The 25982-nt window shown below is 36.8% G+C and overlaps 1 protein-coding gene across 3 annotated transcripts in view; it reads right to left on the bottom strand.

Annotated features, from left to right (window-relative positions):
• Vps41 (VPS41 subunit of HOPS complex) overlaps nucleotides 1-25982 on the bottom strand; it is a 166604-nt gene that overhangs the window by 3563 nt on the left and 137059 nt on the right. For all 3 annotated transcript variants that reach the window (XM_076836307.2, XM_076836312.2, XM_076836319.2), the window contains exons 18-27: nucleotides 23776-23903; nucleotides 22300-22444; nucleotides 20453-20494; nucleotides 19842-19892; nucleotides 17482-17619; nucleotides 12484-12538; nucleotides 10293-10433; nucleotides 8633-8769; nucleotides 684-783; nucleotides 537-581 (exon numbers count right to left, since the gene is read on the bottom strand). In XM_076836307.2, coding sequence (XP_076692422.2) covers nucleotides 537-581; nucleotides 684-783; nucleotides 8633-8769; nucleotides 10293-10433; nucleotides 12484-12538; nucleotides 17482-17619; nucleotides 19842-19892; nucleotides 20453-20494; nucleotides 22300-22444; nucleotides 23776-23903 — 982 coding nt within the window. The remainder of the gene's footprint in view (nucleotides 1-536; nucleotides 582-683; nucleotides 784-8632; nucleotides 8770-10292; nucleotides 10434-12483; nucleotides 12539-17481; nucleotides 17620-19841; nucleotides 19893-20452; nucleotides 20495-22299; nucleotides 22445-23775; nucleotides 23904-25982) is intronic.

Raw genomic sequence — 25982 nt, forward strand, 5'->3', positions numbered from 1 at the left:
GCAAAAGCTTATATCTTTTTAAAAAGTCACAGTTCCAATCAGATATTATGTTTCCACTGAAATGTGAAATAACCTGGTGCCTAGAACTACACATCAGAGAAAAAAACTAAGGGAAATCTACCTATAAATTGTTTGCAGAGATACATGGTTCTTCCACCTTGGAATTTAAAATATGGATTTTTAATTTTGTCTGATTTAACTCTAGAACAGTAGTTCTCAAAGAAGAGCCCCTCAATCAGCAGCACTGATATTACCTGGGAGCTTGTCAGAACAGTTCTCAGCGCCTAGGCTGGCACTGTGGGTTCTCCCCAGGCTGCCAGCGGATGCTGGTGTTCCCTAGAACTCGGGAATCTTAGCTGTGCAGATGGCAACACCAGCATTCAACTAAGTTGGGCTGTGGGCTAAAATGCTTTCCTAAACTGGATTATTATGAGTCATATAATTTTATAAACAGTAATTACCTAACTTCAACATTTTAATTCCATTTATCATTAATACACATTTGGGAAATTTGTCTTCCCTCCCAACCACCTTACCAGTAGGAAGGATGGGGGAAAGACACGACTCACAGATATTCTCCTCTGTAAGAAAACACACACAATTTGGATTATGCACTGTTTATCTCTGCTGGGCTTCCAAAAGCCGGGTATACAGTTCCATATGATTATTTCAACTTTACCCACCATCAACCAGAACACCTTTCATTTGAGTTCGGTGCATTTTCTTCAGTAAGGACAAGGAGTCGGCTACTAGAATCTTCTTGCAGCCTTCACGAAGCAGAATCTAATGTACACATTTAAAAAGAAAAGCCATCTTAAATAGATTCAAATGTTGTGTGTGAGGGGTGTGTGAGGTCTTATTAGGGTTCAGGAAATTCATGTGCCTCAAATACTCCAAAGAGGTACTTACTGGTTCTCCTGTCCTTAATACCCTCTTTCCTGCAAACTACTGCTAGATGGAGCTCTGTGGTTGTGATCCATAAATCGGACATTACTGGCTGCTGCTCCCCCGCCCTTTTTTTCCCCTCCTTCCTTGGAGAGGGTCTCACTAAGTTGGCCAAATTGGCCTGAAACTTGTGATCCTCTGACTCAGTCTCCAGAGTGGTTGGGATTACTACAGGCATGTATACCACCAACCCCTGGCTCCTATAGCATTTTTAAAATCAACTACACATTCCAAAGTCTGGCAAAGAAGGCCCTGTAGTAACAAATGCTAATGTTATCTTACAAGGCTTCCTCATACAGATTCTCCGGCACTCTAGCCCCTACATGACTTGCTCCTTCCATCTTCAGATCTTTGCCCAAAATGGTAAACCTGCTATTCCAAACTTATATACTTCATAAATCCATCTATTCACTCACAAAGGTGTATTGAGTTCCTATCACAAGGCACTGGATGTGGATAATATGCCGATCAGAAGCAGGTGACTTCATGTGGCTGTGGGTCCCAGCAAGTGCTCCTGGCAGGTATGAACTTTTGACTTTCTTCATCCTGACGTCAACATCAACTCTAACCCTAGAAGGGCACTTTACTTCCCAGAGGCTTAAATTCATGCCACTGGGGAAGGTAAGCAAGGAAGTGGCCATCTACAATAGCCGTGTGTACCCTTAAAAATCAACAAGAGTGCTGGATTTGGGTGAATCTAGTCAAAGACCTTTCTCATTTATAAAAGCAAACATTCAAGAAAATAGAACTAATGCCTAAATTATATTTCTACATGTCTAGATTACTAGTACTGATGAGGAAGAGATTACATTCTAGTATTATATGTTAATTGGAAATTGTTTATGAAGTTTTCTTTAAAATTCTACAAATGGAGCTTTTAATTCATTTAAAAACATCAAGATTTTAAGACATCATTAAAACACACAGAAAGAAAAAAATATACCAAGAAAAACATCTAAGAAATATTGATGTCAGAAAACTCAAAGAAAATTGATAAGCAAACATACAAAGCTGCTCAGCCTCTGTCACAAAAATAAAAAACTTCAGAAAAATAGTGTCAGTCACAATATCTTCGGTGAAATGTTTCAAAAAGAATTGGCTCCAACCCTCAGGGGGTGTTCAGAGCCTACTGTATAAATAATTCAGGCCAGCAGTCTAGACAGAGGCCACTTGGTCTGCAATCTAAAAAGAAAACAGCAAAAACTGCAAACTGACAAGGAACCGTCTCCTCAGCAGGATTACATTTTCTAAATAGGTATACTCTGCCTGCAAAAGGTATTTTTCAGGAAAAATTTCAGTATTCAGAGGAAAACAGCCATGAGAAGGAAAAGTATAAAAATACAGCTTATTATATTACTTCCTCCTTTATCTGTTCAAAATCCGAGGCTCCAAGTCTGAGAGATATATAAATAATTTTGTTTCTCTGATATGATGCCAGGTAGGTATATTTAAAAAAATAAACTGTAGAAAGTAGTCATTCACTCTGCAACATCTATAATAATCTGAAGGCAAGCAAAGATGGTTAAGTGGAAGTATAAGATTATATGTAATATTATTCAGGCATTGTTTTCCATTATTTGACACATGACAAGGGATTATGTTAACTAGGCATTTCCAGCAGCAATTCTATTAGTAATTCATGAAAAAGGTGCTGCTGACACTGATTTCACCCCTAGAAGTTCATATGTGGCAATTACCATGCATGTCTTTATTATAAAATCTTTTCTGGTAAAAGTCAGATGCTGCAGCAGCTGGCTTAGGGTCATCTTCCTGCTTTTCTGACCTTCACACTGCTGAGTTCTGACTGTTGCCTGTTTTCCTACTGTGGGTCATCATCTCTCCTATCTGTCTCCTTCTATCCTTGTAAGTTTGGTGTTCTTTACATATTTAGGGCACATGCAAGCTCACCTGTTACCAAGTTTTCAATGACCAGAATGAAACAATCACTGCTGTTCTTTCTTTGAGTACTACAGTGCTCCCATTACTTTGGGGTAATTTAAAAAAAAAAAAATTTATTCAGTTTTAAGGCTCATGTCCCTTTTCTTACCTAGGTAGTTCCTATTTTCAAAAGCATGCTGACTGCAAGATGAAGTCATTTTTAACCAGGAAAATCTTCCTTGCCTGTTTCCTCCTGTTTTCCCATAATTTCTTATTCTGTTAGAAAGCTTCTGATGTCCCTTTCAGAAATTAAAATCAGTTTGAAACACCTTGTGATCTTTGAAACATCTCCGTCTGGTACATAAACAGCACCACTACTAATCTTTGTTATCCTTATTGCTTGTAAAAATTTCACCAAAGATAAATTATTGTCTTCTCTTTACTCAACTTTGTAATAACATTGTTTCAATTTAAAAAATATTTAACATTTCTTATGAAGTATGATATCTTTCAGAGACTTATTTTCCTTATGGGACTTAACTCTTTTTTCCAAGATTATCCAAATATTTGAGCCAACTTCTCCCCCATCGTTCTCAATTACTCTTGGGTCTCTTCATGGTTCTAAGTTTTTCTAAATTCTTTATTAACATGACCTTTATTCTCTCCTTCCTCTTCATACTTTTCAAGACAATCAACTATAGTTTCTATATGCAATTTACTTGTATATTCTGTCCAGCTATATATTTAAATAAAAACGTATTTCTAAGACAGCTGAAAATCAACATGAAACCTTGAATGCACTCTATCTTTTCCTTCTGGTTTCTCTTCAGTTCATCATCCATAACAATTCCAATCAAAAGCAGAACACCAGATTCATAGATATTTTATAAAGCAATGAAAGAACTGTACATAAATGAAGGTATGGTTCAATAGAATCAGCTACCATGGGAAAAAAAATGCCATCCAAAAATAGCTTGGGTTTTTGAAATCTTTATTTTTTGAACCCAGGGGTGCTCTACTACTCAGCCACATCTCTAGCCTTTTAAAAAATCTTTTTGAGACAGGGTCTTGCTTAGTTGCCGAGATTGGCTTTTAACTTGTGATCCTCCTGCCTCAGCCTCCTGAGTTGCTGGGATTACAGGCGTGTGCCAATGCACCAAAATCTTTATATTAGAAGTTTTTGAACATTGACTTTTTGCTGAAATTGCCTTGTTCATACCACAATACTTATCACTAGAATTGCAAATGACAGACAGTTACATGGCTTGGCAAGTCCCAGAATGATAGAGAGTTGGACCGAGAAACTTTCTCCCTCCTTTCTAATTAATCCTTTAGACCAATGTCATGGGACTTGAATTCTAGTTGAAAAAGCTTTGCTTTTGGTTGGCATTATAATCAAAGATGATGAACAGCAGAAATAAGATGGAAAATATATACTCTCAGGTTTCACAGTTAGTTCAAAAACAATCTTATAATTGTATTTAAATTTACAACAGCACAAAGTATGCATGCAGAAAACTGATTAAGGAATCTGCTTGGACATAGGCCTTCTGTGTCATCCTGAAGTGGCAAAGCTAAAAATTTGAGAAGAAAGTTTATTTCAGGGATTTAAAGTTTAAAAACTTATGAAAAAAAGTTAATAGCTGATATACTATGAGTAAAAAACCCACATGCCCCCACCAAAAGGCACATGAGAAGAAAGTCACTATTTTCTCTTATGTCATTTTTCTGTGGATTTCAAAGTAAAGATGTAAAAAATAAGAAATATAGGGGTTGAAGCCAATGTATAGGAAAATAACTCTGGTAGCCATGGAGATGTCTAGAGTAAGTGTGGGGAAACAGAGGCCCAGGGATATGCAATGACTTGCTCAGGATAGTGCCCTGGTTGTGAAAGCTCAGACTCGGGACTTAGCAAGTGCTGGTTTCTCCACATCAGCTCCCTCTTCAGGACAAGTTAAAACAGGTTTGCTACTACCATCACCTCCCTGCCTGCAATACCCATAATGAAAAATTAAGGATGGACTGCAATTGGTAGACTGGTGGCTATAAAAACTAATACAGGGCTGGGGATGTGGCTCAAGCGGTAGTGCACTCGCCTGGCATGCGCGCAGCCCGGGTTCGATCCTCAGCACCACATACAAACAAAGATGCTGTGTCTGCCGAAAAACTAAAAAAATAATATTAAAATATTCTCTCTCTCTCTCTTAAAAAAAAAAAAAAAACTAATACAGTTTTGGATGAAAAAAGCAAAGAGATCTGGGTTCAAACCTAGCTAGTCACCTTCCCAGACTGATAAGTCATTTACCCTTTTTGACACTGTCTTCTACTCTGTGAAATGGAGATGACAGCTCATACAGGACTGTTGTGAAAATATTTGTCAAAGAAGACTGCCAAAAGGTGTTTTAAAACAAAGACGCTGAAATTGTTAAGAAAAAAAAAATATCTTCAACAACAGGAAACAATATAAATGCTAAATAAAAAATGCTTAATTTATAAATAAAAATGTTTAAAAAATTATAAAAATATTATTTATACTACATATTTTGGAAACCATTTGTGTCAAGATGAATGTAATTTGTTCTTGAAATCAAGCTTAGGAACATTTTCCATTTATGAAATACAATACAAGCTATTTTCTTTTTACTGACTTCATGAAATTTTTAAAATTAAGTTGGACAGTAAGGCATGGTGGTGCACATCTGTAATTCTAGCAACCTGGGAATGCTAAGCCAGGAGGATCGTAAATTCAAGCCCAGCTTCAGGCAATTTAGTGAGACCCTGTCTCAAGATACAAAATAGAAAGGACTGGGAATATAGTTCAATAGAAAAGTGCTCCTGGGTTCAATCCCCAGTACCAAAAAAATAAAAAAAATAGGGTAATTACACTTACAAGGTAACAGGAGGTTGCTATAAATTAAACTAAATTGATGATGTAGTTTCTTTAACTTTGTCAAAAGCATCTAACTTACCTAATGATGCTAAACCTAGGCTGAAGAGAGATGTTATATTTTAGAAAATACCAAACTTTAAAATCAGAAGAGTTGTTCAAGTTTCTCCCCCATAACTTTCTCTATCCTCTTTCTAATGAACAACTAGCTAATGGAATAATCTACCAAAGCATTTTCAATGCCCAAATAATTTCAAATGTTCATACTTGATTGTACATTTCCCCTTAGCTATTCCCACTGTATATTAGCAGGTGTAGAGAAACTCTGCAACAGTATTTCTCTAACATATGACCCTAGATCTCTATGTTTACTGGGGCTGGTTTTTGTCAAAAATTCTTGGAAATTCACAGACATGCAAAATTTCCCTCCAATTTTTGGGATTAACATAATTGTCAAGTTTTTATTTTGCTAAGTGAGAACTTGTAAAAAATCAACTATAGTTTTATGCAACATAAAAAACAAGGCTAAGTAGAATCAAGTAAAAGACATGTATATGAAACTCTTCTGAAAAGTGCAAAAGGCTCTATAAAGAGATGTTAAGTTATTTTTACAATGAACCCTAGTAGGTTGCCTAGGGAAAGAAAATAAATAAATGGCCATTAATGAAAAAGAGCAGTCTTTTCCCATAGGGAAAAAAAATCCTAAATCCTTTCTTTATCCATGAGTAGGAAGTATTCCCTGGGATTCTCTGAAAAACCTCTCCAGTAGACCACGTTTTCTCTATATCCTCCAATAAAACCTCTGAGCTCCTGTGGAGACAAAAGATATGGCATTTTCCACATGCTTTGCCACCTTCCCTCTGGGTGGGTCCCTTCCTCTCCTGTTGAGAAGCTGCTTTTTGGGGGAATTTTGGGCAACAGCAGCTCTTTGGACCCACTGGCTAAATAATTTTGAGCCTCAAACATATTACTCCAACTGTATATTTACACAGCTTAAGGAAAAGCTCTCAGAATATCTTAAAATATAATTAAAAGGATAAAATATTGATTTAGCAGATGTTTTAGTGGGTAATTTTTATGTTCAGAATTCATTTTGCAGTTAGTAATAATTATTTCCAGTTGACTCACAACTATGCAAATTTGTTCATAAAAAAATGAATGAGCAGTGAGATTACAGTGGTATCCATGCACTTGGTTCTCTGGAATAAGAGCCTAATAAGAGGGGTTTATCAGGTGGTTTTGCAGGCAGCGTGGAGATGGGAAAAGAGATGGGCACATTTTTCACCAAAGGCTAAGCTTCATGCACTACAGCTGAAGGATCTCGCTCTTGGGTATAGTTGTTCAAAGATGCCACATGTCTTCTCAATAAATTTGACTTGGAACTTTGAGCATATCCTGGCATACCCAGGGGAGTTTGTAAGGACTTGCAAAGTGCAGATCACTGTCAAACCTCACTCCCAGAGGTTTATAAGGCTGGGCACTGAACTCATTTTCAACCAAGTCTTGGTGCTATTGAATGTCCTGCCTGAATCACTGTTCTGCATTCGTAAGGCACTGCACACGGTGGGAGCACTTTGTAGTCCCTCTCCTCGCCTACGAACCCATCCTATGTTCTATTTCCTTCTTCCCTGTTTCCTCCCCTATTAATCTTTCCCTTGGGTCATCTCCAAACCTCCAATCCCACTGGAAATAAAGACCTTCATATTGTTCAGCATTTTGCAGAACAGTTCCTCTCTTTGGCTTAACGGAATACCAGTTTCTCTCCAACTAATCCCATTTCCTAGCATGCAGGGTTCCTGATCTCTCATATCCCCAGCTGCAAGAAAAATGTCTCCTCTTAAAGATGTGTCATCTAGTCATCAAAGCTGCCTGTGGGCCACATGGGTAACATTGTAGTTTACTGAGGATGCTGAAGCCTGTCTAATAGCACCCTGCCTCCTCCCACTACTCCTCAATATCCATTTGGATGCCTCAGTCAAGGCTGTGATCTCTGTTTCTTGACTAATTTTACTTCAGTGATCTTTACCTTTGCCCCATTTTTTGAAATTGCAACAGTAACAGTATCAACACTCCTTAGCTATAACCTCTTGTCTCTCTAGCTCTGTCATTCCTTCACATCTCTCATATCCATTCTCTATGACATTAAATTTCCTTCAACTTTTTCTCTTCACCTAGCCTCCTACCTAAGGCTGTCACCTGAGTTTCAGCAGATGGCTAGGTACTCTTCACTCTTTCTAGAGATTACTGTCCAACAAATTCTCCCTATAATGCTCCTCTTACCAAATTCCAGGAATTATCCATTATAACAAAAACGCATTTTAAAGTGAATTAGAGAAAGAATACAGTGTGAACGTTTAAAGTTATGTGTTTTAAACAGTTTCAAATATTAAGGAAACTACCAGTGTTCTGGAAAACATCAGGATGCTTTGTAATTAGCATATTAATTTATATGAAAATAATGGGTTTCACTTTTCTTATCACAAATTCTGAATTAACAGGGATAATAAAGTTGTGCTATTCTAGCAAACAGACAAAGGTTAAACAGAATCCTGCATTTCAACCTTTTCGGACAATGGATTACTAAATGGCTTCAACAAAAATTATTTAACTACTGAAAAATATTTTTTTATTTCTCCAAAATGGACACAATATTTATTCTCCCTAATGATGTTTGGGTGGCCTGATTTCATACATAAATGTAAAAATGCCTTCTCAAAGTGAAGAGAAAATCTGAGAATGGCTAAGGAATCAAATGGCTTTCTGAAGGGGTGATGTTTTCAGTTAATCTATTTGAAGTTTTCCAATTATCTGGGCCTAAATAAAATGTCACTGTGAAATTTAAACCTCACTAATATCTAACATAAACCTTAGAAATGTTTATCTTGAAGCAAGCCACTAATTAAGCCAAAAAACGATACTTACTTGCAAATTGTAGTCTTGCAATATTTTAACTAAGGAATCTCTCAGATTGGGAATCTCCATTCCTTCCTTAATACGGTGAATCAGCAGAATTGGATCAACATGGGTGCCAATATTGTTCAACAAGCCAGTAATAAATGCTACAGAATACCACACAAAACAATTAACACATAAGCAATGTTATAATGTATTTTATTACACAAAATGCAACTTTAGACCAAAAGTAACTTAAAAACATTGTCTCTTTCAAAGTAAGTGTTAAAACCACTTGGATATTTTTATGCCATTTGTAGGAAAATGGATGGAATTTGAGAATATTAACGTTAAGCAAAATAAACCAAACTTGGAAAGTTGAGGGCTATTGTGTTTTTTTCTTATATGTAGAAGCTAGAAAGGAAAAAGGGAAAAGAAAGGTGTGGGAGAATCTCGTGAAAAATCAGAAGAGAAGGGGAGAGAAATGGGAAATATTGGGAAATGACATTGGCAAAATTATATTGTGCATGTACACATATAACAACAAATTCTACCATTATGTACAATTATAATGCACTAATAATATGGAAAAAAAATTGAATTTCTAAGCTCTCAAGAACCAGTTTTCCTTTAAAGTTTAAATTTTCAAGAACTAACTTAAGACATAAAAGAGAAACTAAATGAGAACAGTTTAAAAACAGTTGAACAAATGATCACCTCTGTTCAAATCTTTGTCTTCAAAATATAGCCAGTACTGTCAAAGGGATGCAACTAATATTTTTAAGAACTTCCTGTGGCTCAGCTATTATATAATATTATATAATATGCCTTGGTATCTTATAAAGTAGAATATTGCATGTCTCTATTTTACATCAAAGGAAATAGGGTGTTAAATTTACCCAGGTCACAAAATTAGCAAATAATTTGAGCCCAAATTCAAACCCAGGCCAGGCCCAAGTTCATGATACGGTCTATGCTATTCATCTGGCCTCCTAAGGTCCTTAAACTACTACTTTATCATGTTCAATTAGATTCCTTGTATTTTCAAGACATAAAGTCATCAAGCCAATTTCAGATTATGGTGTAGGAACATAAAGCCTGCCTTGCCACTCCCCATTAAAACAAAACAAAAGATTTTAAACCGCATTGCTAAGTTTCTGAATCATTTCTACATCTTCAAAAGAGGACTTGGGTTACTGTTAGGTGACTGATTTTGTTCCAAAATGGGAGGAGAACGAATGCAAATAATCAATCTGAGGGCCAACAAATAAAAGCTCCCGGTGCTGCACTAATAAAATGGGGTAGAAGAAAGTCTGAATACTGCCATGCAAACATCAAAATATGACCAGCATCAAGCAACAGTACCATAAAGAGAGAGTGGCAAAGGCTATGTACTTTCACAATAAATGCCCCCTATACACAAACTAATACCAAAACCCAACCCAGAAATGTGCCTCCTGGGGATACAGTTAAATAAGCTGTAAACCACTTGTTCCATGTCACACCTGGGTGATGCAAAGTGATAAGGCTCCAGCCATTTCTGCACAGGGGTCTTAGGAATCCTTACAACAGGTCTGCTTTTATTGTAGAGACCTTGCCATATTTTTGACTCAATGTATCCTGAGATAATTCTTATTAAGAAATAACTAACTAGAAAGCAATTATAATCACAGATGACTTTTCTACTTACGTGGTTTGTCAATGGAATATAAAATTAGATCTTCCCAGAGTTCTCCATCATCTTGCTCCTTGGCAAATTCAATTGCTTTATCAACATCATGCAACTCCTCCATAATCATCTTCAAGGCACTTCGGCTATTGCCCATCCTGCCTAGAGGGGTAATGAAGTGAGAAAGACTTCATTTATGTTAAAGAGAAACAGCACATTTCTTAATTTGTTCACACAGTTTGAAAGCTAAGACAAAAGCATATTTTCTTACGTGATATTAGCATTTACTATCCACAACATAGTAAACATCTTTTGTTAAGTGTTCACTTCATGTAGAGTACTCAAATATTTAAGTGCTCGCATAAATTAATCATTTAGTCATCACTATAATACTATGATGGATGTTCTACTAATGATCTTATTTTACAGAAGAAGAGTAGATATGTTAGGCACTTGCCAAGATCATACAGCTACTAAATAATACAGGTGAAATTTGAGGTCAGGGATGCCAGATTTTGCCTGCCTTTTGACAGACCTGTACTTTTTTAGTCAATGTTAATACCTTCACATTCAGACACAATTTAGACATTGAGAGACCTTGGAAATCATTCTGCCTCTTTAAGGTGGTTCTGCATTTTGCTTATTGGGTAAAAGTGTGACTCAATTTTTAGTGGGTTACTTCATTTCTTTCTTTTCCAGATTCTAGGAAAAGCGATTCAATAACCTTCATGAGGGAAAAGTATTTATCAGCTATGCTTCTATTAGCTAATTATTGATCTTTATACACTTTGTTCACTGGTATTTCAATTGTTTTAATAATTTAGATCAGTTTTTACTACATTTCATGTTGAAAGCCTTACTCAGTGGAGGATGATCAGGTCTCTGCCTTGGCTTTGTCCCCTCATGTTATGGTTTGGATGTGAGGTATCCCCCAAAACCTCATGTGTGAAACTATGCAAGCATATTCAGAAGTGAAATTACTGGGTTATGAGAGCCTTAACCCACTCAGTGAATTAATCCCCTAACAGGGATTAACTTAGTGGTAACTGATGATGGGTAGGGTGTAGGTAGAAGAGGTAGGTCATTGGGGGTGTGCCTATGGGCACATATCTGGTGAGTGGAGTCTCTCTCTTTCTCTGCACTTCTGATTGTCATGTGAGCTGCTTCTCACCCCATACTCTTCCATCATATGTTTTGCCTCACCTCAACCCCTGAGGAATAGAGCCTGCTGTCCATGGGCTGAGACCTCTAAAACCATGAGCCCTCAAACTTTTCCTCCTCTACAATTATTCCTGTCAGGTCTTTTAGTCACAGTGAAAAAGCTCTAAAACAATGAGTTACTTGAGGTTATGATCAGAATCCCAAATACACACTCAAGTAACAAAATATAGCCACATAAGCCCTTCTACTAAGGAAGGTAGGTCCCATAATTGGGATAGTTCCATGTCTATTGCTGAGCACCCATGGAACTGCCTGTGCACAAAAGGAAACAGAAGATATGGATCACTTTCCAACAAAGGCCAAAGGCAGTGAGTGTGGTATGAGAGAAAGATGTGAAGTGGTAAAACACTAATGGGGTGGGCTGGGAAGAGACACTAGAGAGGCAGCTCACATGAACTCTGCTGTATGCCACCAATTCCTGCACATGGGTTCCCTGTGAGCCTTTCAGTGAAACCTGCATTGCCCTGATGCATTCTGGAGGAACATGAATAGACAAGAAGTTCTGTGTCTTGGTATGCAGGGTATAAGAGCTATGACACTTGTGGAAGTGGGAACCTGAAGACCAGGGACAAACGACACAACTACAGTCTATTAAGAAGTTCTCCTTTCGCTCAAAAACTCCATATTCAATTGCATTTCCTCCAATTATTTAGGATATGGGTTTTGAAAATGAAGATTATTTTTTACCATTATAATGGTAATTTTAAAAAAAAGTTAACCCATCTACAATTTTAATCTATGTTGTGGTGTGACAGTTTTACTTGTTTGTTGTTTATTATATATTGCTAGTATGTTCTTTCAATATCTTTATTTACTAACTTCCCTTTTATTGTTCTGTGAAATATTTTTTCATATATAGAATTCTTGTACAAAATAGGCTTGAACTTCTGTTATTTTTTTCTAATATCTCTGTCCATTCATACACAATTTACATCAGGTTGTCAACCCATTTATTTGCTTATGGGGACCAAAATGAATAAAAGTTACTTACTTAGAAGATACACTGTCTCTTCTACAAAGTTTCTCTGCTGACAGATCTCAAGAGCCTTCAATTAAAGCAGAGTAAAAATGTCACTATGGAGCTAGCAGACAAAAATAAATATTGATAGTCACTTAAACTTATAAACCTGAAAGAATTTTTCCACTGCTTTTCTTTGCAACAAAATAAACAAAATACAAATCTCCTAGGGTCTTGCTGGCAGATTCATTTGCCTCTCAGAGTTACTGAATCCTACACAATTTCACTGACAAAATATTTGAAGTAACTCAGAACATTCTATGAGCAAAGGCAGAAAATATGATGCTGAAAAAAAGGACTGTTCCTAGTAGTATCTCTATGCTACTTCAAGTTTCTTTACAGCACTGCTTCCCATCAAATTTATAGTCATTTGTTTAAACTGTTTATTTTCTCTAGAATACAAGCTTCAGGAAAGTTGTTCATTGTTATTTTTTCCTAGCATTGAGCTTACCATATGCCCACTAAACAATTGTTGCCTAAATGAATGAATGAATGTAAATAATTGCAGCTCATAGTGTTTAAAAGAGAACTCTGCTCAAGAATTTGTTCAAAATGAGAGAGAGAAACATCTGATGATGATCAAGAAGGATCAGAAAGAGGAGATGAAGAAATGAGGGACTACACAGATAACAGCATTTCCGTGTGTGTGTGTGCGCGCGCGCGAGCGTGCACTGATAAATAATTCTAAATAAACTGGCACACATTTACTATGCTTTGTGCAGGTTGCTAGAAGGCTGAGTTAGAGAAGATACAAAGATGATGACAATAATTAAAATGTTAATGAGGACCTGTGAGACGAGGAGAAAGGAAGAGGTTTAGGAGGCGTAGAGGCAGCATGAGTATACCACGGGAACTTGGAGTACAGGGAGGAGTGATAGATGTGACATGTTATTCCACAACTAGTAGAACATGAAAGGACAGCTATGTGCATGAAGAAAGGATGCTGAGTTCATGTGGTTCCATTCTGAAAAACTTCAGAGAAGAGATAGCATTTGAACCAGGTGCAGTTCAACAGGGAAACCTTATTTCATAGCGGTCCTATAAAACCTTCTCGCTGCACTGCTCTGCTCATACTCAGAGGGAAGAGTCTTTCTGGTATCCTACAAGGCATCCACAGCTCTCTGCTCTCCTAGAGCAGGTTCCTTTCCTCTCCTTACCTCTCCAATGTGTCCCCTCTGCTGAACTGTTTCCCTCACTCATCACTTTCTATCCTGGCAAGGACCTCAGACAAATATTCCTATGGCCCTCACATCAGGCCAGTTCCTAGGGATTCACTTTAAGCATGGCTTCACAATTCTTTACCACCAGGACAACTGAATTATTCATTTAATTTCCATTCACTAGGGTCATGTGTGCTCTAAGTCCTATGCTTTGCACAAAGCCTGACACATATGGGGTGTGCAAAACATATTTTTAAGAAGTGAGCAGGCAGTAAAGATTTCAGGAGTAAGTTTACTGGGCTGCATATTTAAAATAGTTATTTAAAAACAACCAGCCAAGGTTGTTTTATAAACAAGAATCCAGGAAATAAAAAGAACAGTTCAAGTTAATTAGCTCTTTCTGCTCAGTGATCTATCTTGGGAAATAACAGCAGGAGCTAGTTTTGATATTTTGATTTTTGACTTAAAATTTTTCTGTAGGCGATATATTTTAAACCAGCTAAGGGGCAGGAAAAAAATGATCATAGAGATTAATGTAGCAAAAAAGGGAAAACAAAAGGAAAAAAAACAACCACCACCTTCTCAAGAACTGCAGTGAAGCAAGGATGGTATTTTAAGGTACACACACCACTTAAATAAGAAGTGAGAATAACTGAAGGTCACAATGAGAAGAAAGCATACAATTCAATGACTCACAAGATTCCTTTCAAATTAGGTGGCAGAGAGGACTAGTTGTCCTCTAGTATCCTCCTCCCATTCCTTCCACACTAATGGAAGAATTTACTTACTTTCTCACATGGGTGTATGACCACCTGGACTTAGAGAAAACATCTCCCAGCCTCCTCAACTAGGAGAATGTACTTGTCTCAAATCAGAGTTTGCAGCTTCAAGGCTTGCCCAAGTTACCCCAAAAAGCAGCCACTTATTCTATGTGGTTATTTAAATCTCCATTGATTTAAATTAAAATTTGGGTCCTTGTGCACCTGTCATGTTTTAAATACTTAATACTGAAGTGTGGCTAGTGCCAAGTTGGACAGAGTAGATTACAGAACTTTTCCATCTCTACTGAACATTTCAAGCAAAAGTGATGCCAAAATTCATTTATTATATATTATCAAAAATGAAAATTCATGTGGAAAGAAATGTTTGAAGGTAAGCTGAAATTACCAATGGAAAGGAATTCAAGAAGATGTATATCACCAAATTCAAAGATAATCTGAAATGTGAATTTCATAAATAATTAAATGTTTGTTACTAGAAAAGTATTTGAATTCTCCTCTTCATAAATGATAAGAGAATCTGAAAATCTCTAGAAATTTTAAGTATTAAAAAAGGTATTTCTAGTACACACTATTTTTCTATTAATACAAATATGGCCTAAGAGCATCTTTGATTCTTGTTTCTGGACCATAGTGCTCCCTCTAGAGGAAAGAGTAGGGAATCTAAGATTTCTAAAGTGGGAGACAGGAATACACAAAGGCACTGTATTTCATTCACTACATGATCATTGCCATGTATTAACATACATTCATGAGTATTCTGTGTATACTCATCTTGTACCAAAGACAGATTTTTAAGCAATACCAGCACTTTTTTTAAGTTTCTACATAATGGTCACATCCCACTATTTTGTAAAAGATTTTGGCATAAAAATCTGTGATGACTATGTAGTGAAACATGGATATACAGATGTAAAGGGAAAATGGTAGTAAACTAAAAGCGAAAAGGTAGAAAATTGACAAATTGAGAAAAAATGATGCAAAAGTAATTTTTAACTCTCCTTTTTCTGATTAGTAAAGGTAAGGAAATTAGAAATTTGAGAGTAATAATAGAAATTTATCAACTGTAAATTAAATAATGACCTAACCTTGACCCTGTCATCTTTTATTCACTCTTTAAATCCTTTTTAGTAAAAATCTATGAACTTTGTCTCCCAGCTTATTCCTCCAAACTCACAAATACTGCCACCTTGTGAGTGCTATTAGATATGAGAGAGAGCATAATTTCAGGTATACATCTGCCAACTCTATAAAGCTGATGCTCTGCTTTTAACTATAATCAAATCAGATTTGCAAAATCAGGACTAGTGCCTAATAATCAATGTAGTAACACAGAAAAAAAGGATAGGCTGGAAGTTTAAAGGACTGTATTTTTCATGATGCCTACAATATTAAGGAATACCTAAGCTATAATTTTAATTAACATTTTAAACATGAAAGATGATTCCTCATCATAGTAGAAGGATAGAGAGCCTAAAGTTTAAAAATCCATGTTCCAAGTCTTGGCCCTTGACTTTTTAGCTCTGGGCTTTGGAATGTTTCTTTCAGCTCAAGACTCAGCAAGTTATGTATAAAGCAATTCTATCCATCTAGCAGCATGTCTGTAGAGATTAAATGTAACAAAGTACCTGAAAGCACAGCACATACTATGAAGCATGACAGAAATATAAAGTTTTTTTTATTGTTTTTTTTTAAACTGATGCAGATGTTCTAAACAAACTATCTGTCCTTCAGAATGAACAATTCCATACAAAACTTTTCATAAATTTTTGTATTTAAAAGATGTGGTAATTTTAAATCTGCAAACTCTCACATTGGAACACTCGGCCCTCAAAGGGCTTTTGATATGCTATCAGGGTATCTACAAAATTCTGGCTAAATACTACTGATTAAGGACTTCAATTAATTCAAAATAAAGTTGACCTGGATTCTTAAAGACTTCAACCAGTTGCCAATTTGATATCAGCTGCCCTCTCAACAAAAGGAAACAACCTAAAATGAGCAAGAAATTGATTTTTTGGTGGGAAGTGTCAAGATTAAGTTTTTAATTTTATATTCAGGAGAGAGACCATACTTTCTATAAGTCTCTCTTTAGACAAAATAGGTAAACCTATATTACATGTCTTCATTCACTACTAGCATGCTTACGACCCGTTTAAATGGGGAACCTACTCTAGTACATACAGTAACTTTTTCATGTTATAAGTAAACATATATGAAAATAGTATATGAGGTGATTAAGTATATATAGAATTCTTATTTTTAAGAAAAAAGAATGATATCCTTTATTAATAAATCATGACTATCTCCTTTAAAATAGTTTTGGGTACATGGACAAGAGTAATGTAAAATACACAGGTTTCCCACAATAGATACTGACAAGTTCTCTCTAATGAAGACATCCCAATGACCTGTAACACTGAAGCCCTTCAGAGACTTTTACAAATGTAGATTATTGACTTTGTTCTTTTCTAAAAGTAATAAGACATACTCCTTGCCTTATAAGAATTTATAGGTGAATGGGAAAGAGATAAAAAAAAAAAGAGGTAATAACGGAACATAGCAGTGTTAGTGAAATACAGGAACAGAGGTGGATATTTAGAGCAAACGTGGTCTAGGATCTAAGCTATCAATTTTGGCTTATTAAACTGGATTCCTCACTGGAGTAACTACTTTTGACTTTGGACAGAAGCAGCTCTGATGCCCCAGCTCTGACTCCAAGGTGCCACCCTACTCTTGGGACACCAACTCAGACTCTTAATTTCAATTTAGTTTGATGGTTGACTAAGTCCTGGAATGTACATTAAACCTTTATGTCAATTAAGCCTGTCACAGAAATGCTTTAGCTCCTCACCAAAATCAAATTCAGAAGGACCTCCTGTTCTCATCAGAGCAGTCTGGCAAAACCTAAGGTTTGGTAGCAATAGTCTTTCCCTTGAACAGGGATATACAGAGGTGGGAAGAATGACAAATGGCTTAGCAACAATGACAACTCCTTCTGAACTGTACAAGTCAGGTAGTCTGTACATTACCTTTTCAAGTGGGCAATGGGTACTATCTCGGAGAAAAGGTAGTAAGTTTGGTCGATCATATTCAGCATAAAGACTGATCTGTTTTTCATGGTAGCGCTGCCCTTTATGATGGTCTCTCTTGAAGAGTTTATGCAAATACTACAAGGAACAAAAATAAACTATGAATATTAAAATAAGAAAAACACAATAACAGTCAAAATTGCTACTTTTGGTTATAAACAGCTCCCATAAAGAGGTGGGAGAGAAGCAGTGTTTAGGAAAGTAATCCAGATGATGCAGAAGTGGGAAGGAGAATGACTCCTAGTGAGCAAGGTGATTCTGATACTTCTAGAAGGTTTCTGAGTGAACTGTCTCTGCCATAACCTTGTGACCTTAAACAAGTCACTATCCTCTCTGAGACTCAGTTTCTTTACCCACAAAAGAGCTTACTGGGTTGCTGTGAGGATTAAATGAGTTACCATTTGTAAGTCACTCAAAACTATGCCTGGTATATCCTAAACACTATAGAATTGTTAATAATAGTATCTGTTAATATCACCTGTCATTCTCTGCTTAACCTCAGATATAAAATGTTTGATTAGTGTTCTTTCTAGAAGATAAAAACTCTTTCTTTTAATCATAGAAAAAAAGAACATGTTCTTTAAAACCCCAGTACTAGGAGCAAAATTAACTCTCATTCATTCCCTATTTTCCTTTTCAAATCTTAGTAAGATGTGTGGTTGTAACGAAAAGCTGCCTCTATTGGGAACATCAAAAAACAAAAGTAAAAATCAAGAGGAGTAAAGAGGTTCGGAACCATTTTTTAAAACTGATTGCTTACCCTCATTGTTTGAAAAAGCTAGTGAACTTCAAAGGAAGTGAATAATTCACTTTCTTCTTACATGCAAGATTGTCTATCAATACAGTACTCAGAAATCAATGTTCAATATTTAGTTAAGTGTAAATAAAAAGCCCACAACCCACTAGAGGTAGAAGACTTGATCAAACCAATCACACAAAGGGCATTCACACTTACAGTGATTGTAAACAGGTGAGTTGGTTCAAAATTGACACAGATCATCAGTCTGCCTGTAAAGACTGTGACTCTAAATGGGTGAGCTGATGTTTGATATTAGCTGTTGCATGTAACCATGACATATGAATGCACTAAAGAACTCACTCCTTGGGCTAACTGTTCACATCTCCCTAAGTAAGGCAAGAAGGGCAGAAAAGAGTAGCACCAGATTCAACTCATCTGCTGGCCTGAGGTGTGATGAGGAAAACCACCAGGCATTGACAGTAGGGTCAGTGTATGTGGGCTGGGATAGCTGGTGTTGTTTCCCAGAAGCTCAAACAAGACAGGGAGGCTCTGCCCCATGTGCTAAGCCAAGTTTATAGACACTGTATCATCTGGCAAGGAAGATGAACCATGTTAATGTGGATTCTTCCACCATTTCAATGATTACTGTCACAGAGCCACCGCCTACAACCCTATCTCATGGCTTAAGAAAGCCAGAATGCTTTATAAACAAATTCCAAAGGTAACCAGAAAAATGGAGCCTTCCTTGGGTAAGCAGATAATCTTGAGATTTCCGATTGTGAACAATATGGCAATAGCATCTGCACAACTCCTGAGCCAAAAAAAACAAAAGCAAAAAAACATACCTTACATTTTCTATTCTGTTTTCAAGAGCTTCAATGTATACAACTAGCTTGAAAGAAAGATATTGCTCCCTAGGTCTCTTCCTGGGGTATAAGAAGATGGGCAAAGATACTATATTTGATGCCCTTGGTCCTACTGAAAGGTTTTATAATTTTTTAAAGGACACAGAAAATATCTACTCCCTTAATAATGCAAAGCATGGAATAAAAGTAGCCCCCAAAGAAATCAAGACAAACAGGTCGAATACTACAAATACCAAGGCTACTAAAAAGAGATGAGATTAGCTACTGCCAGGGTGAGGGACCAAAAAATGAAGCCCTGCTCTGATCACTCTGTGGTTAGAATGGTTGTATGCTATTTCTTTGGCGGAGAACTTGGTCTCTACAATGCACCTTCTGCTTTTGCTGTACTTTGCTATAGTTACATTTAAAGGCAATTAAAGAGAGAAGGAGCTTACTCCTAGGCACAGTGGACAACACAGAAATGAATACAACTTTTAAATCTCAATTCAATTGTAAGTCAAAGTTCAAGGGCCTGTTCTGCATTAACCCTAGCTCTGGATTCAAAACATATCACACCACATTTTAATAATTTCAGAGTATTGTCTGTAGTCAAACCTCCAGTTGAGGTATTAATCTCCATAAAGAGGTCCCTGACACTGAAAGGTGTTCCATCCCACTATTTTAACAAAAGGGGAAAAGAAGACTTCAAAGCTCACCACATGCTGTAACTCTGGTCTGTCTTCTAATTCTTCCACTACCTTTTTAATCTAAGGAAAAAAATAGAAAATTTTAAACAGAGTTATGAGGACACAAACACAGCTGCAAAATTATCTGATAAACACCTCTCATCCTTCTAGTTAAAGTAGTTCTAGACACTTATCTAGTAATCCGCTGCGATAGGGTAACTGTGGTTTGTTTTCTGGCCAGAACGCATGCTGAGGATTGATTCCCCAATGTAACAGTCTGGAAAAGTGGTGGGGACTAGCTCGAGGTGCATGGGCATGACTGCCCCAGTGAAGGGACAAGGCTGCCTCTCTGGCTGTTATTAAAGAGCAAGTTCGGCCCCTCCCAGTGGTCTTGCTGCTTCTGGTGCATTTGACTTCATTCTCCCACAAGTGCACTGCTGGCCTCTCCCACATGTTCTCTGTCTCTTGCCATGTGATACCCTGTGCCAGCTCAGGACTCTGCCTATGAGAAGGCATTCATTAAACACAGCCTCTCGATCTTGGACTAGAACCACAAGCCCAAATAAACTTCTTTGTAATTTACCCAGTCTTTTGTTATTGTATTATTAACAAATGGACTTCACATATAAAAAGCTACTCACTGAAATTTTATCTTCATTGTCCAAAAGCATGTCAACAGCTTTCTAAAATACAAAAATTAGCCACAGTCACTGAAATATGCCACATAAGAACACTAAACACAACATAGTGTACACATTGCTACAGCAAAGGTGAAGGGCTTATTTTCTATGTTTAAGTTTTACAATGGCTCTTATGCAAAATAATAACCATAGAGGAATGCATTTTCAAATGTGTCTCAGTCTGAGGCCTATGTATTTTGCACACTAATAAGATGGTGCCTTGCTGTAACTTACTAAGCACAAACTATCCCGACATATTCTAGCCCCCAATGATGTCTCAATTATCCTCACAAACTTTCATGTGATTCTGGGGAGTGACGGAGAGCATTTCATTACCAAAACCACAAAAATGAGCTTTTCTTAGTATCTGAAAATTGCCAATGCCTCCCTATGAGATTTCACAGAGATATAGAATCAGTCTTGTATAGAGAAGAAGGTAAGAGTTGGAAAAAGAATAAGACACCAAAAGTTTCACAGTGTATGAAGCTTACAGACTTTTGGAATTTACTTTAGCCATCTTTAAAATTCATGAAACATAAATGAGTTTATGATAAGAGAGTGAGAAGAAAGCTCATCAGACTGAGTGTCATGAAGAATACCCAGGTCCTGTTCTTGAATCGGTTACCACCTCGCCATCCAAACTTTATTTTTGTTCTCTAAAATATGAGGGTGTTGGAATAGATTATTCCTAAGGTCTCTTCTAACTAGAAAACTCGGATTCTTAACTTTGGCCCAAACTCTTGAATAGCAATTACTCTCAGCCCTTTCATCTTTTCCCACAGCTCTACATACAAAATTAGACTCAAGACACCTAGGATGACGGGTGGGCATGAGGGAAGACTGGGTATGGGGAAAGTGTAATTAATTTTTATATATGCATGCCATCCTCTTAATCATCCTTTGCCAGAGAAATAGAGCCCCTCTACCTGAGCTTCATTCTATAAGATCTATAGCCTTAATAGACTTGAATCAGTATAAAAAATAGACTAAAGTATCTTTGAGAAAAAGAGGTATATGTAGATGTTATCTAAATAAGATTTAAGTTGATGGAGATTAATATAGCATATAATACCCCTAAATACAGAAAAATACAATTAAGTGCATTATAATATAATGCATTAAAATGTAAGAGCTTTTAGAATCCTACTTTTTCATTTATCTAAAATTTCAATTTTCTGAATGAGATCATTATGTTTCATGAACCTCATTATTTTTCTCATAAACATTTGTAATTAGATTCTTTTTTACATAGAGGAGGATTTTATCATGTTATAAAGCAAATGTGAGCCATGGAGGCCGGTCCTGTCATTAGTCAAGCAAACCACTCTTCAAACGTGAGCTACAGTAAATAACACATTCCACATGTCCTGAACCTGAATATCACCAAAATCAGTAGAAACTACACATGCTGGATCTGTGAATATCAATGAATAAAACAGCAATAAGTGGATCTAAACAGAAGTTCACTTAAATTTTAATTCTAGGACATACATTAAGAGGGTTAAATGAGCCAAAGTATATGCGTAGTTTGTTTCTATGAATTATATCATTTTTTTTTACTAAAAAAGTTACTTCACACACACACACCCTTTTGAGTTCTACATCAAATTACAATTGCTTTTACAGAATCACCACACCAAAGAAAGTATTCCTGAATGTTGATTACTAAAATAACAACATCCAATGAAAAGGGTCAGAATATTCAAGCATAATCAGTACATGGCCAAGCTATTGAGCATTTAGACAGATGTCTAATGATTATACAGTTGGAAAAGGGAAAGTATCGGTACAAATAAAAAATACATTACCTCTGAATCAAAATCCATTAATAAAACTATTTTATCCTTGATTGAACTGAAAAGATTATGCTTGTGTATCAGTTGGAAAACGTCTTTATGTCTTAATGTTAAGTATATTTCCAGAGCATTGCCATAGTTTTTGTCATAGGTATACCTGGTAAGAAAAATTTTTTACATTAATGTTCATCAGCAGTTATACTAAAAATACACTTGCACAGAAATTGTTTTTATAATATTAAAAAAACATTTGTTCAGATAAGAAAGATAACTTAATTTTGAAAAATATTCCTTGGGATTTAACAATTCATGATCAGTAAGTGCTTTTTCCTCAGAACCCTGTTTCCACCTTACTAGAATTCCAGAAAATTTATAACATTCATGAATAAAAAATTTTCATTGGGGGCTCAGCCTCAAAAAGTTTTACAGAAATCGTTTTACAGAAATCCATATACCAGACAATGAAGCTATGATCCAGAATGAAGGACATATTCATTTCAGAAACAGAAAAATCATAGAATTCTTACAAGTAGTATTCAGCTGACAAATTGGTTATATTCCAAAACCTTATCTATAAGGGGATATATAAGATTGAAATGTTTTTCCATTGAAACAGTTTTTTGTTTTTTTTTCATATTAAGTCCCTCAACCAGCTCCTGAAAGCCAAATGAACAAAAATTAGACGTCAGTTCCTTATTAACAATGCTACAGAGTCCAAGGGGCATCTGGAACAATATTTCCAAGAGAAAATGATTAGTGTTCCAAGTCAGAATGGCACAAACATAACTTCTTTTGTGAAAAAGTTTAACACAGTCTTTTCCTGGTCCTGGACAAAGATGGGAGAGGAGAGGTCTGAGGTGGTAGGGTTTTGAAGAGAGTCTGAAGCCCACAGGAAGTGTCCTCTAGACAGACCTGCACAATTCTACATGTTTCCCTAGACTGAGGCTCCATGAGGGTATATCTTATCTTTGTATCAGAGGCATATGGCACAAAGCCCGATCAAAGTGCCCAATAAATATGAAAAAGGTTAATGAAGCTCCCATTTGCTGAGCCTTGATTTGGTGTCTTGCACTGCTCTTATTTTGCTATTAGTTCCTAAAGAGAACCTGTGATTTATATATTTGGAGTCTGATGTTTGAGAGACTGACTGGAAAATCTAGGAATAACAGAATCCAGAGCCTGGCTCAATGGAAAACTGTTTTACTTGAGAGGTCTAACACCTGACAGCCTTCCCACCTCCTACCCATTGCCCCAGAGTACCCTCTCCTTTGGGAAACAGATCATATTATAACTGAACAGTTTTACATACTGACCTTACCTTCTACTTGTTCATTTGACATTTATGCAAGGTTTTATTTTTATTAATAGTGAATGTGGGAAAATGACATTAGAAAGCATCCTCTCCAGTCAGAGTTTGCAGAAGTCTAAAATATGAAAAACTTTTTAATGTAGAATGATTTGCAAAGGTAAAACAAAACAAAAACTCACAATTCAGCCAGGGTTTTGAGTAAAGTCTTGTTCTGACTATCTTTCTTCAGGTGGTCTCGAACTGCTTGAACTATTACTGAATTGTTGTACAGATCTCCAGGCCATTCTCGGATCAGTGTGGCAAAACCCTAACCAAAGAGGAACAGCAGAAAAAGAACAACACTCTTTAAACAAGTGTAACACTGTGATATACACAGTTTGGTTTTGGTCCATGGTTCTTGGCTCATAATCTCCTCCCCAAAGCAGGCCATGGAAACTTAGTAGGTTTTTTAAGACCCTCCTCCTTCCAGAGTGGTTCTGCTCCACATCCTCCAGGAAGAAATGTTGAATAATTTGACCCTAGGCCTCACTGCATTTCTGCACTCAGTCCATTAGCAATCATGCCTATGCAATGGTGTCTCTCTAAAATCCAAAAGGGCAGGGTTTGAAGAGCTTCCAGATAGCCAAACACTGTAAAAATTCCTTGAGGGTGGTGTACATGGAGAAGGCACAGAAGGTCTATGTCCTCTCCCCCACACCTCACCCTATGCATCTCTTCATCTGTATCCTTGTTAACATCCTTTACAATGAAGGGTAAACAGGCTGGCCAGAGTTTTGTGAGCAGCTAGGACAAATCACTTGAACCTGAGGAGGGAGTTTATGGATGCCCTGATTTATAATCAGTTGGTCAGAAGCACAGTTAAAATGACCTGTGGCGTGCAACTGGCAAATCAGGCAGGTAGGAGAGGGAATCTTGGGAACTGAGCTCTTAACAGACATTGTGTCCAAGTGGACAGTGTCAGAATGAAACTGGATTAGAGGACAACAGCTAGTGCCACTGCAGAACTGCTTGCTGGTGGGGAGAAGTCCCTACATCTCTTGAAGTCACAGAAGCCTCTGTGTGGATTGTGGGGTGAGAACACAGGGAAATAGTTTGGTTTTCAAACACAAAAATAGAATTACAATCCAGTTTCAACAATACTTAACAAGTATTTATGCAACAGACAGTGATTTTATGATTAAAACTTGAGTCAAACCACCATTTGACAAAATTATCCCACTCCTCGGCATATTACCTAGAGGATTTAAAATCGGCATACTACAGTGACACAGCCATATCAATGTTTACAGCAGCTCAATTCACAATAGCTAAGCTATGGAACCAACCTAGGTGCCCTTCAAGAGACGAACAGATAAAGAAAATGTGTTACATTTTCTAAGTGGATGGAATGGAGACTATTGTGCTAGGTGTAATAAGCCAATCCCCCAAATCCAAAGGCCAAATGTTGTCTCTGATATGTGGATGCTAGTTCACAATAACTGGGGGAGTGGGTGGGTGGGTGGGTGAGAATAGAAGTTAACTGGATTAGACGGAAGGGGAGGAGGGAATAGGAAATTGGACATAATTTTCCTAGGTTCTTCTATGAATACATGACCAGTGTAACTCCACATCGTGTACAACCACAAAAATGGGAAGTTAAACTCTAGTATGTATGATCTGTCAAAATACATTCTACTGTGATGTAGAACTAAAAAGAACAAATAAAAATAAAACTTCAGTCATAAACTTTTCATCAATATTCTAACTATGGGTGTTTCAGGGTGCAAATGAAAAAATGGAGAATATAACCACCATAATCTCCATTTATTATTCTTGGGAAGTAGGTTGTGCTATCCATTTCTGTTCCTATTTTTATGAAATGTACAACTAGGTAAGGCACCCTGTTCTTTACATAAAGTATTGTTGCACAAGTAAGGTTTAGCTTTGACTTGTTCTATACTCATTTTGGACAGCTATAACACATGGATGAAATTATTAACATCTAACAGTATCAAAGTCAACTACTTTCCCCAACACCTTCTATGCACTTTATTTAGGTCTGGGCACACTGTTGTGCACTGCACAGCAAGTACAACTGTACATGGCGGCTCGGCTCTGTGGAGGACAAAGCTGCTTCCACAAATAAAATCATCTGGCATAATAACTTTAAAAGTTACCATGTCTGACCTCCTTCCAGTCTGGCTTCTGACCCACATTTATGCTGGGAATTAGAATTTTGATTAAAGTCTTGTCCCCTAGCCCTTACTCTGGTTATATCTGGATCTCAAAATTTGTGGTTCTGAGAGAAACCCCAGATATCCTGATTTAATTCTGTTCTCCCTGACAGCTGATCTTGGCCAGTAGCCTATATAGTACCTGCCTCCCAATGTTAACGTTCATGTTTTAT

This window comes from Callospermophilus lateralis, chromosome 1 (genome assembly GCF_048772815.1).
Source record: "Callospermophilus lateralis isolate mCalLat2 chromosome 1, mCalLat2.hap1, whole genome shotgun sequence".
In the NCBI taxonomy this organism is placed as follows: Eukaryota; Metazoa; Chordata; class Mammalia; order Rodentia; family Sciuridae; genus Callospermophilus; species Callospermophilus lateralis.